A 13,422-nucleotide genomic window follows, 5' to 3' on the forward strand; every position below is an offset into this window, starting at 1 on the left:
TGGCAGTAAGCAATTCAGTTCTTCATTTAAGTACATATTTTTAACATGGGACCCAATACTTTGGTGTGATCTACAAAGCATGTTTGGATAAAGTGGTGTTGAGTTGGTTTTTTACATGATTTGAAGACACTTCCTCCAATTTTCAAAACAATCAAAAAAAAAAAAGGTTTGCATTCTTTTGTCTTTGTTTTTATACCTAGTGTGTAGTGTTGGGCGATTGCACTTTGCCGCTACCGACCAGGGTGCATTGCACCATCATCAAGATCCTAAGGTCATAGAATATCAACATTGAGGCCTCGTCAAGTCTTCACTTTGCCCATCTCTGATGTCTTTTTTATTTTCAATTAGGATCTTTTGTTCCGATGATTATGAAATAAGAAAAAATAAATTCTTTCGTATTAAATTCTCCACACTTATTATATGTACATAATATAATTTAACTAATGAAATAAGCTAGTTTCATTTTATTTCCTTATTATCTCTCTAAGGTAGCCTGTAGATGCTTATGAAATCTTTATACAGCAGCTAACTTAATAATAACAGGATTACGGGGTATGCAAAAAAAAAAAAAAAAACACTGGTTCAAACCTAAACCAAACCGGTTTTTACCTGAACTGATTTGAAAAAAAAAACTGTACTTTTTTTACAAAACCAGCTTGATTAACTGAATTATTTTTTTTATAAAATCGGTTTGATTAATCAAACTGATTTTCACCTAAATCAAATTTTATTTGAAAAGTTCTAAACCAATTTAAAAAGTATTCAAAACCAATTTTCTAAAACCAGTTCGGTTCTAAGCCAACTTTCAGTTCAGAACCGATTTTCTAAAATCAATTCGCTTCAGAACCAATTCTGAACCGATTTTCTAAAACCAATTTGATTTGGATTCTTTTACGGAATCGATTTTTGTTCACCCTTTATTACAAGCATCCACATTCGATGTAACATTCATTTTCGTTCACACTCGTGCAGGCAGGGCTAAGTGCCAGTAAGTAAGCTTGCTCCGAGCAGAATAACATTTGAACTTGGATTATCAAATGTAACAAACATGAATAATGGGCATGAAGTATATAGCATGGACGCTCCCTACAGTTATGAATCAAAATAATCTTAGTTACTAGTACATGAAATGATGGCCATCGCACTGAAAACATATATACACATGGAACACAAACAAAACAAAACCCACAACATAATAAATACATCATGGTCAAACACTGTATGATTGATCTCCACCGTTTTGTTTACCCTCTACAATTACAAAGGAGTCCCTGTACTGTCCCTACCAGTATCAACACTCTTCCCAAAGCTAATGTTTCTTCAAATGTCAGTTATCACTGTCCACGTATATCTCAGCTTTATTACAACCAAATACTAGTGTACAATCCATCTCGTGTATTCACAAGGTTTGTGCTGCTTTCAATCATGTTTACTGCCGCTACTGCCCAGGAAAATCTTGTTTACCCTATTCCTGCACAAGTTGAATAACATCATCAAATTATCTTGTCGGTGAAAGCATGACCAAGGCCAAGAAATTATTCGATCATGGTCCTATTTAGATAAACTTCTCGATAAATGCTTACAAGGAAAGAAAATAAGGTAAAATAAATGAAGTTTTTCCTATAAGTTACGCTAAGCACTTAATGCATAAGCTAATTTATAGAATTTGTCATTTAGCTTCTCTAAAAGCAGATTTTAACTTATGCATAAGCTATAATTTTAACTTCTGGAAGAAGCTTAACTAATTTCATCTTCTTATTATTTTCATCTCACAAGTTTATCCAAACTGGACCTAAGTACAAAAAATATAACAATTGCAGACTGAAACCACAACCTACCATTTTTTTTTCTTCTTTTTATCATTTAAACTTGGGGAGGGGAATCAGGCTCTGAACCACAAAGGGAAGCATAAGACATTGTATCTTCCTTGGATATAGCCACAAAGTTCAGTGGTGCAGTAGACAATCTTCTCATTTCCTTAAAATATCCATTCTGACGGCCAGAGTAGGACCGCGGTGTCAGTAGTTCAGATGTTGTTCCACCACTTAGGGAGTTACGACGGGGTGTAGGAGGCATAGATCCATTGCCATTTGCGCGGTAACTATTAGTCTTTCTAAAGCTGTTATTTTTTCTTGGACTAGGTTTAGAACCATACATGGCTTCCTTTTGATTTAGGAGTAGATCTTGCATCTTCTTAAGGTCCTGAAAGATTCCAAATAATGCAATTGTAATAGCTATAAATTGTAGAGAAACATGTAGCAGTATTTCTCATAACATTAAAGTTTAAAGAAAAAATCCTTTTTATTTTGTATTCAAAGATTAATTTGTGGACAAACAACAAATAATTGGCAAATGTGTACAGACAAGTAAATTTACCCTATGTCGTCTCTTATCTTCCTCTTTCTGTTGTCTGGCCAGTTTATAATCATCCAATATTGACACCAAACGTACCTACAGATAATAATGACAATCAAATTTACCTGCTTAAAAAATGCTTCAAGATAGAGAACACAACCAGAAATAATTACAGCACTTCAAAGCTCACCCCATCATATAGAAAATGAGTCTTCTTTTCATCTTCCCAGGCTAATGTTTTGTTTATAAGATTGTCAACCATAGCTGAAAGAAAACATACTGTCATCAGAAGTTCAAATGGCACTGTCAATAATGGATAGGTTCATAGGCATTCATGAAAGCAAACCTGGAATTTTGCCTATAGTTATTCTAGCATGTTCTGCACGTTTAAGATTAATGTGAGCACCTCGCCCAGCACTGTATCGGTTGTCATCCTGTAATTGTTTTTAATACTTCAGAGAACAAACTAAATGATCTAACAGTAACAGTTGTCCATAATGAAATTAAATCAATAACATTTATTTTAACTGCAACACTCGAACTATTAATGAAAAGGTCAAATTTATTGTGTCTCTAATTAGTTGTATCCTAATTAGTGGGCAACAAAATTGTATTCTGATTAAAAATATGGCATCACAAAAAATGCCACATCAGATTGATCGAGTTTGAACAAGATACACAACATAAAGTGAGACCAATTATATTTACTAATCACATAGATACAAACAGGAAACTCAAGCTTACAATAAAATTGTGATTTATAAATATTTTGATATATTTGGTTTCACTTTTTCAAACTAAATATTCATCAACTTTCACTTCAGTTCATCTGACATGCAATTTTTTATGGTGTAGTGATGCAAGTGATCTTGATTAATCCATGCAAGAATCTCTTTTTTTAATGAAAAATACAATGTATTCAATATCATTTGAAACTTTCAATAAAAGTACAAGAGTTTGGGCAAGAAAAAAAAAAAAGAGATCTAAAAACAAAGAAAGAAGGCAAAACCCTGGCAGGCCTGTGTCCTACCAGCGTGTTTATGAAGCTATACAAATGATAAAATATAATTTCTGGCTTACTTGATTAAATAAAATTTCTGGCTTACTTGATTATATTTGTCAAGCCAATTCTCCTCTTCACATGCAGCAAACCACTTATCAATCCTATCTGTTACTTCTTTTCTACTCAAAGCTTCACCTTTTGCCTTAATTATCTGTTCTTCAATGTTGGCTAATAGCTCAGAAGGATCCACCAGTCCTATACAAAAAACAGTACGATTGCATAATGTCAGATACTCAGATCATTTCCAGGTAAAGCTTGAAAAGAAAAAAAAGGATTTAAAGAAGTACTAAATATGTGTTTGGCTCAACTTGTTTAAGAGAAATAATCCCTTATTTTTGTTAGCTTCTTAAGAAAGCTTTGAAAAACAAAAGTATGTCGCAGAAGAAAGCCGTTCTGAAACACAAGCTAAGAGGTGGTTATAGGTAAATAATCTATTAATGCACAGGAACAGACCAGAATCTATTAATGCACTAGCTTTCTCGGCCGCAGTACTTGTATCTGGTTCAATATGAGTCAATCTACATATTTCCTCTAACTCTGACCTCTTCTTAAAAACAAGTTCTTTCATTCTGCTTGCTTTTAGTTTGGCAAGCCTGTCCACTTCTGCTGAAGCCTAAAAAAGGAATTTTCAGTCTAGGAGCTCCATCTCCACAGAATAAATTGCAAAGAATGAAAAAAAAATAATAACAAAGGGTGAGGGAACTGAAAGAAGCTTCCAGACCTTCTCTATCATTTCTGTTGAAAGAACACCTCGTTCAGTGATTTCTGATTCTGAGGTTCCAACAATAGAAGTAATCTTCATAAAACAGTTTCTCTCTTCTTTTGAAGAGTCCATCAAATTCCAAAGTTCAAATAGTTTTGCTACAACATCCTTCAGCTGCATTTTTAAAAATAGTGTACTTTAAGTATCAGGCGAGAGTAAAGGAAGGGAAGAAATTACAACAACCAATCAAACGAGAAGCAATTAAGTATGCTGCAGAAAAATCACCTTCTGAATTCTAGTTTTCCTTTCTATTTTTAACTTGAGAATGGCCTGCTCTAGACCTTCCAATGTGCTATTGCTAATATTAGTTGACTGTTCCACCTGAGTCCCATGCAAACTTGGATGAACATCACCCACGGTCTGACCAAAATCCAACCCAAGCACACTACAAAGAGAATGCACCTCATTCACGCATTGCAAGACCTTTTGAAGGCGATCAGACTGAAAAGAACACATATAAAATGCAAAAATGAGTTATAAAATAAAAGGAGGATCAATATACTGATTGATATGAGGCATATAAAACAAGACAACAGGGGTAAAGAAAAGCATTTTAATTGCCACATGTACTACTTTTTCTTACGGGAAAAAAATAAACAGCAGGGAGCTTGCACAAACAAGAAACGAATATTTACATGAATTGATCATTCACAAAAATCAGAGGTTTATTAACCCATAACCATGGTCCAGAGCTATAAGAAAGTCCATGGGTCAGTTTATATCATAATACAAACCTTTTCTTTTTGAAGTGTTCGGAGATGCGTTTGATATTCATTAAGTCTCCTAAGTGACAAGTCCTGATCATCCTCAACTGTTGTGCTGCTCAAAGCATTATTGACAGAATGGAATCCAAAAATCTCCCCACTTATCTTTTCTATTTGAGCCTTTACATCTTCAAATTGCTTCAACCTTTCATCTTTTTTCTTCTTCAATTCTTCAACCCAAGGTGTGATGGATGCAAGTTTCTGCTTCAGGGATACTGATCGCTTCTCCGTCTTAATCTACAAAATTCACAGACAAAAAGGATCAGAAAGTCATGTCATTCAAGTAAATCTTTTATCATCGCAAATTCTAAGATCAGAAAACTAATTCCTAATTAAATCTTCTTAGCACACTATAACATGCCCCCTTTTTTCCTCAAATAGGTAGGTTGAAGAAACACTAACCACGTAAATAACATAGATATCTCCTTGATACCACATATAAAGTTCATTTGAACAATTCCAAACATATACTCAATATATGGAATAGACTTTATACATATTTCATGAGAGCAGTAAAGGTGCTACTCTCATTTTCTTCTCACATTTTCAGACAGTACTCCAGCACCCACAGTTCTTAAAAAGATTTACACTTTGCAGTAACATCTACCGAATAACATTATTTATCTCCCATATTTTTCATTGGTACATTGGATTGGAGATGCAGGAACCTGGGCAGGGGTGTGGAGACATAGTGGAGAATCGAAGCTCTAACAAGACAACATCATTGCAATCTTATCTTACAGACTCAGAACGGAGCAAGTTGAGCTTCAAGCACCTATGCTATTTTGAATCCTTTAATATTTTTCCTTTATTTGATATCCAGACAGCAAATTACTGGGATGTCAGGCAAGGAATTGACATTTGAAATTTGAATACAGGCAAAAAAAATTTACCGGTGAATGAATATCGTGTTCGCCAAGCGCAGCCATTAGTGTTGCAAGCTCTGCTTCCTTGGCGGCAACTGTTTGATGAAAGCGTGCTTTGGTGTTAACAGCCTCATCAACCTTTCTCCTGTATACTTCTAAGCATTCCCTCTCCAATTCCATCAGCATTCGATCTTTCTCCACTTCGGTCTCCCCAATATCGTTCCATATTTGCTGCACACATAACAGGATCTGTCAACCCAAGGAGAAAAAAAAAGTAGTCGAGAAAGTAACAAATAAAGAATAAAGTAAAAAAGAAAACAACAAACAGTTTGGTATTAACTTCCTAGACACAAAAATGCAAATAAACAAAATTATAAAACAAGGCCTAACCAAACAGTAGTGGAAGAATGTACCAAATGAAGAATAAAGTAAAAATGAAAACAACAAACAGTTCGGTATTAACTTCCTACCCACAAAAAATGCAAAATGAACAAAATTATATAACACTACACCAAAGCTAAACCAAATTGCCACCAAACCAGAAGCCGGTTCCATGATAGTGTCATCATATCTCATAAAAGCAACAAGATTAAACAAACAGTACAGTATAAAGACAAAGTCAACCCGAAAACCCCATACCAACTATTGAACTGGTAACTTTTAAAATGCATCAAGAATCCCAATCCACTGAATTTTAAAAATTATACAGTAAAAAACCCATCAAATTTTAGACCAAGCCCCTTTCCCCCCAAGCTGAAAAAAAAGACCTTTTCAACTCAGGTAATCAATGTAATGAAGAAAGACAAAGCCCCTTTCCCCCTATAATAAAATAACCTACAGAGACCCTATCGGTGCTTTTTTTTTCCTTTTGACACAGTGAACAGACAAAAAGTTGACCCGAGGAGAAAGAAGACATCATTGGGTAGAGAATAGTCAAGAACAAGAAGAAGATGATGAAGAAAAAGAAGAAGAAGAAAAGAAAAGAAAGGAGTAGGCATATCATGAATAAATCATCACAAGCAGACTCTTCATTAAGAAAAAGAAACACCCCATATCCTCATTTTTGCACCCAACAAACTCCTCAAAACCCAGAATTCTGAAACGCCAAAGAAGAAAGAGAAAGACCTCAAGTTCTCTGAGCAAAGCAGTGCAAGTAGAGCTTGTGCGGATACTAGTGCCATGTCCCCCAATGGCCAGCATCGTTACAAAAACCTGAGACCCTCTTTCAGAGGTAGTACTTTAATTGAAAGTTACCAAGTAAGGTGGTAGTAGTAGTAGTAGAAGAAGAAGAAAAAAAATAAAGAAAGACTAAGAAGGGTCAAAGAAGAAGAAAGCAAGAAACTTTCATCTCATGTGAAAGATCAAGAGACATGGGGTGTCTCCATTGCTTCAAACAACCTTAGCTCCCTCAGATCTAAAGCTGAAACCTTTAGAAATATTGAGCAAATTGTTTTGGTAGCTACAAAGCAAGAAAGAAAAGAAATTGTGGAGAGAGAGAGAGAGAAATAACAGGATCTGTAAAGAGGGTGTGTTTTCAGAGGAAAAGAGAAAAGAGAAAAGCAAAGAACAAAGAAGGAGGATAATGCTTTTTTAGGGCTTGGTGGTTTGATGCCAAAATGCGCCAAAATGTAGCAAGAACAGAACAACAAGAAGTAGCAGGTAAAGAAAAGAAAGAGGCAAGTATTGGAATGAAATGGATCTGTATTCTGTATGTGTATGTCAGTATGTGTATGCATACACACTTCACTCTCATGTGTTCACATTCGCCAATTATTTGTATAGGTTAAAAACTTTACTTAAAACATGCCTTCTTATTTTATTTTTTATTTTTTTCTTAACTTTCTCTTCTTGAGTGAGTGTGAGAATTTTTTCTGATATTTGTTGTTTCGTATTCGTCATGAGGCGCGTGCTACTCACTCCCTAATAGGACAAATAAGCTTCTTATTAACTTAGTGGAAGCGCGTGGTAATGCTTTGTTTGGGTTGGATTTTGCTGTGACCCAACCCAAGTAGCTGTTTTGAAGTTGAAGTGTTTGTGGCAAGACAAAGGAAGGAAAGTGGAGAAACTAAAAAAAAAGTGTTTTTTTGGTTAAATAAAAAGTGTTTCTTGGGGGTGAAATGTGTATTTTTTAAAGACGGGTTAGTGATTCGGTTTAAATCAAGAGAAAAGGGTTACCGTAAATCAGTTATAATTTATTATGATATTTCTTTATTTTTAAAATAATTTAAACAATAATTTATAATTAGATGATGATTTACACAATTTGTGAATAAAAATTAAATTTTTAAATTAATACTCCTACTATAAAAAGAATTTGTAGTTTAAATTGGATTGGAAATATATTTTTAATTAATGATTTTTTAATTTATAGAAATTGAAAATAGTATTAGGAAAATAAATTAACGATTTGTAATACTACATCTTTTATTTTTAATTTAGCTAATTATAAAGGTGTGATTTTTTTTTTCTTTTGCTGAATATAAAGGTCTGAATCGGTTATTCAATGCCTCTAATTATGATATATAATAACTTTATTACACATTTACACTGAACTTTGTAGGAAAACACGTGTAACTTTCGCACCATGTGCAAGACGGCAAGTAAGTAACAAGTAAAAACTTCTAATTGTTCCTCGGATGAAGTTTGAGTGATTTTTGGGGAAAAAAGTTGCACATCTTTAAAGTGGAAATATAAGTTAGATTGGCAGTTCATGACAATGTTGGAATTAAATGAGTCTGAACTTATGATTACTTTACTTCCTAGAAGCAAAAATAAATAAATGAAAGTCAAATTAGGTTAATAAAAAAAAAGGAAAAGACGGATATGTCCGGTAAACCTTGGTTCTTGGATTTTTTATTTTTTTTTCATCCTTCAGTATATTGAAGTTAAATCATCAGAGAAAATAAAAGTTGAAAAAAGGGTAAAAAGAAAACGATTGAGTTGTGCATATGTCACATCATATGAGTATTTGAAAAATGAGTTTACAAGTGCGAAATTATCTGCCAGTTTGGTTAAGTGTCTATTATTTTTCTTGAATGAAAGTTGCGAAGCTTACATTGATTTCATATTGGGAGTAGACTAGCACCAAACAAAACAGAACTTCGACCGTGATTCCGACTTTCATTTCAACTACCTAGTTTTTTATGTGAATTTATGGTTGGTCTCTTAATTAATGTATTCCATGTCTTGACATTGCTCACCTTTTTTTTTTCGTAAAGATCAACATCCAATTAAAATAGCTTAAATGTTTATACATTTTCATGTTTAGAATGTCTAAGCAAAGATTGCAAGGGATACACAATGAAACAGAATAAATACGAAATGAATAATTATTAAATTTACCCGGGGGGAAACTTTCTAGCCTTAAATTTATATAATCCTTTTACATCATTGACCTTTGTTGATATTGTCGTCCATCTACCTTTTTGTCTTTTCTATACCCTCAAGTTTCAATAATTCATTTTGAGTGTTTCGTTGAAATTTAATTGATTCGTGGGGTTATAAAAGTTATAGATGATTAGATTTGTAAGTTAATTACTTAATTTCCTATTCTTAAACTTTATTTTATAATTAATAAATTTCTTCTTCTTTTGTACTTTGGCGCTTTCATTACTTCCCTCTGAATTCTGATAGAGTTTAAAGAGAATTTATTTTCATATAACAAATTTTTATAATAAAAAAATACATCATAAAGGAGATAAGAAGAAGAGAGATAAAAGTGTGAGATAAAATAAGTCATGTAATGGAGAAAAAGGAAGAAAATAACACTATAAAAAATATTATCAAGATTATCGTGCATATGAATAATATAATTCTAATTTAAAAAGTGTTTCATTTTTATTATTAAAATTGTTAAAATATCTTTTTAGCCTTGAAAAAGGTTGAGGAAACAGTGCAGTACATGATCAAATTTCAAAGACTTTGATTGTTATTTATTATTTTCTCTTTATTACATAGTAGTATAGTACGTCTACCAACATGCGGAAACCCTTTTTAACTAGCTAACTTTATGGTTGATCGTGAAATTTGGCAACTTGTAAGTGATCATGAAAACGATTGAAGTTACTAGAAGTTTAAAATAACCTTGCTCCTACATCTTAAATTGGAATATCGTTTCCTTATTTTATTAAGTGCACACATACCAAGCAAAAATTGATAGAAATGTTTAAGCTATACTTTTCTTAATTTCTTTTATATAAGGAAATTAGAAAACTACAAAGGAGAGAAAAAGAGGAATAGAATGATCTCTAACAAAATAGAACCACAACCCACAAGTAGAGTATTAAAAATATGAAAATCAATGTCCAAAGAGTGAGTTAACCCTGCTAGCTAGTCCTCTCTCAAACAATGAGTGATGTTGAACATTCCAATCCCTTTGCTTCAAGAACGTACAGAGGTGTAATAGTGGGCACACAAGGACGAGTGGAAACAATTTTTGTTGATTAAAATGCACTGACACTTTAATATATATATATAAATATATCACAATCATACTAGATACCGATACATATGTAATACGATGGGGTTTTTTTTATTAGAACTTGAATGTCTTTATCACTAAAGATTTCCAAATTAAGCACAGCCAAAATGACACTAGCCTAATCTATATATATATATATATATATATATATATACCTGATTAAGCCACAAAATTTATAATCATGCTTAGTATACAAGTTAAGAAATAACTATTTTGGGGGAAATAATTAGTTTTCTTTTAAAAAATAATCTAATTTTTTATATAAAAATAAATAACTAATCTTTTAAATTAAAGAAGTTAAATCAAACTCTTAAAAATGAATAAGCTCTCTTTTTTGTTATCTTATTTTATTTGATGTCTATGCATGTAACTTCTATAGTAGTTATGACTATTTAGCAGTAAAAAAAATTATAACTGATTAAACTTTTAGGGAAGGTTTATTTTACAAATTTTTCTTACTTTTTAAGGAATACTATTGACTGGAATATAAAATAAGAATATCATTTTTAGTTATTTTAATTTATATATATATATATATATATATATATATATATATATATATATATATATATATATATGTGTGTGTGTGTGTGTTTAGTTACATTTTAATATACTATGAATGATTTTTAAAATTTAAAGTAATTTAAACAAAAAAAAAGAAAGTTGCATGTGTGGATAATAAATTTTTACATTCTCATTGGAATATCTCTTTTTCACCCCTCTTAATGGGAATACAAATGTAAGAGAACATGATAAAAAAAATTATAATATTCACATGAATCAATAATATATTGAAATACTTTTTAATTAAAAATTTGTAACAAATATGAAAATATATATTTCCATTTTTATATTCCAAGGAATCTATCAAGATTCCATGAGTCAAACATCTTAAAATATACTCATAGGGAGAAAAAAGTTCTAAGATTGCATGAAATCAAGTTTAAAGTTATCTACATTAATTTAATTTACTTTCTCTTACATAATAATTAGGATATGTACCATTAAATAATCACTTTTTTTTATAACTAGAAGGTGTAATTCCTCAACTACAATATCGACCAATTTTTTAGGTAAAATGATACCTTCAATTATCATTTCATATGTTCAAACCATAAATCGATTATGTAATTCTCTTATGATTTAACAATACAACTTTATCAAGGTCAACAAATACTAGAGCATTTTTGGTCCACGATGATGCCAACAAAATCGTTTTCTTAAGTCAGAATAGACAATGGTGACAAGGCAGCTTATCAGCAAATGGAACTGAAGAATTCTGGTGGAGATCAAGTTCTAGCCTTCTAGGTTAGGAATTTATGAATGTATCTACTTAAAACAAAATTGAAGGAAAGTACAAGGCACACAAGTACAGTACAATCAGTAGATGTTTTGTTTGCCATGTAAAATAACGAGGTCACAATTCGATATTCATTCATTGCAAAGTGCTGACAAGTTGAAGTTACCACTTTAGCCAGCATAAATCATCTATGCAAATAAAATAATAATAAATACTTGAATGCTTTATAAAACGTAAAAATAAACTATAAAAAAAAGCCATAACTTCCCTTTGGATCTTAGTTTTAAATGTAAAGTAAAACTGGGGATTAGTCAGTAAATTATGATTCAGTTCCTGGTTAGAATAACTAATGTAAAATTTATAATGAGTGTTTGGTTTGGTTATTTTTTGTTTTTATTTTCATTCGAAATAAAAATTGATGATAAAAATGTATTTGGTTAGATATCTGTTTTCATTTTCAGTGAAAATATTTTTTTAAATGAATCAAAAATTGAAAACAATAAAATTTTATTTTCAGTTAAAATCAGAAACCTTATTTTGAGTAAAATAAAAAAACAATAGTAATTTTAAACAAATCTAAAAATACATTTTTTTTTGAAAACGTATGTTCGGTATTTTTATTTTTTGAAAGAAAAAAACAAAAAGTTAAACCAAACATATTTTTAAAATTTTAATCTTTTAAAAATAAAAACAATTTTTAAAAAATAAAAACAAAAAGTAAAAATACAAACCAAACGTTTCTTATTTTCTTACTAGTTAAATTTCCTTACTATCTATGTTTAGTAACCATGAAATAAAATTTCAACGTGTCTAGCTGTCATATATATATAATTAAATTTTAGTATTTTTTTTAAATATTTTGATGTCACAATACGAGAAAACGCATAAGTTAGAATTAATTGTTTTCAAGTGGATCTAGTTGCCCGTAATTTTTACTTTTTATAGAAACGAACGTCATTGATGTTCTAAATAAGTCAACTATCAAGATATTTTCGTAGGAGTGGGTTTTACTAATATATATTGGATGTTCTGAGCACAAGTTAAAAAAAGAAATGGAAGTCAAAGAAAATGACGAAAAATTTGCAGTCTTTTATAATGGATTAACAATTTTTTTTAAAAAGAATGTATTTTTTATCAGTCACAAATTAAAAAGATATTAAACTAGTGCCTATTGCCTAGCTGTATGATACATAGCATATCTCACACGAAATTGGTTGACGTTTATCTACTAACATAAATATATTGGTACCGGATCAAAATGATAATTATTGGTTTGTTAGATTAGGTCTAGCATCATTGATTGTTCAATAATACTGACAATAACCATAATTTATGTTTATTATCATTCATCACAAATATATTTTTCTCCTCCTCACTTGATTTCATGTTTATTCATTTATATATAGTATATGATTTTTTTTATAGTTATACATGGTATGTGATATGATACGATGCAATTATTCAATCATGCATGGTATATATAACTACCAAAGGTTGAGAGGGTAAGGATAAGAATCAAGGCAAGACAAAAGAACCATAGTTGGCCGCCAAACACATATATGACGCATGGACCCCTCCCCAAATTCACACTAAAGATTCAAGAATACATGCCACTCTTTATAGAATAATTTTAAAAAGGTTTAATTACTCTTTCATTTTTATAGTTTTATTATTCCTATTTTTAGTTTTTATAATTTTTAAATAATTTTTTATCCTATAATTTACATTTTAATTATCTTTTAGTTTCTGTGATTTAAAAATATTTTTTTTAATCTTTATCATTTATATTTTAATTTTTTTTAATTCATGTACTTTTCAGCCTGTTTGAATC

General features: G+C 31.0%; 1 protein-coding gene across 1 annotated transcript; it reads right to left on the reverse strand.

Moving 5' to 3' along the window:
- Nucleotides 1–1,130: 1,130 nt before the first annotated feature.
- Nucleotides 1,131–7,573, reverse strand: LOC100787868 (65-kDa microtubule-associated protein 6). The gene is made up of 12 exons (XM_003534639.5): nt 6,937–7,573; nt 5,839–6,042; nt 4,916–5,182; nt 4,407–4,622; nt 4,140–4,295; nt 3,872–4,031; nt 3,462–3,613; nt 2,702–2,789; nt 2,546–2,619; nt 2,377–2,451; nt 1,839–2,202; nt 1,131–1,471 (listed from the first exon to the last, which is right to left on the reverse strand). Exons 1-11 carry the CDS (start codon nt 7,009–7,011, stop codon nt 1,864–1,866), a joined length of 1,806 nt encoding a protein of 601 aa, XP_003534687.1. The 5' UTR covers nt 7,012–7,573; the 3' UTR covers nt 1,131–1,471; nt 1,839–1,863.
- Nucleotides 7,574–13,422: the final 5,849 nt, after the last annotated feature.

The sequence above is a fragment of the Glycine max genome, chromosome 9 (assembly GCF_000004515.6).
Source record: "Glycine max cultivar Williams 82 chromosome 9, Glycine_max_v4.0, whole genome shotgun sequence".
Classification (NCBI taxonomy): Eukaryota; Viridiplantae; Streptophyta; class Magnoliopsida; order Fabales; family Fabaceae; genus Glycine; species Glycine max.

Excerpts from the sequence above, each read along its gene's own strand:
- LOC100787868 (XM_003534639.5), bottom strand. The coding sequence starts at position 7,011 with ATGCTGGCCATTGGGGGACATGGCACTAGTATCCGCACAAGCTCTACT. Across the intron at positions 5,183-5,838 it reads AACACGATATTCATTCACCG|ATTAAGACGGAGAAGCGATC; the intron begins GTAAATTTTTTT and ends TGAATTTTGTAG. Across the intron at positions 2,790-3,461 it reads GGCTTGACAAATATAATCAA|GATGACAACCGATACAGTGC; the intron begins GTAAGCCAGAAA and ends AAACAATTACAG.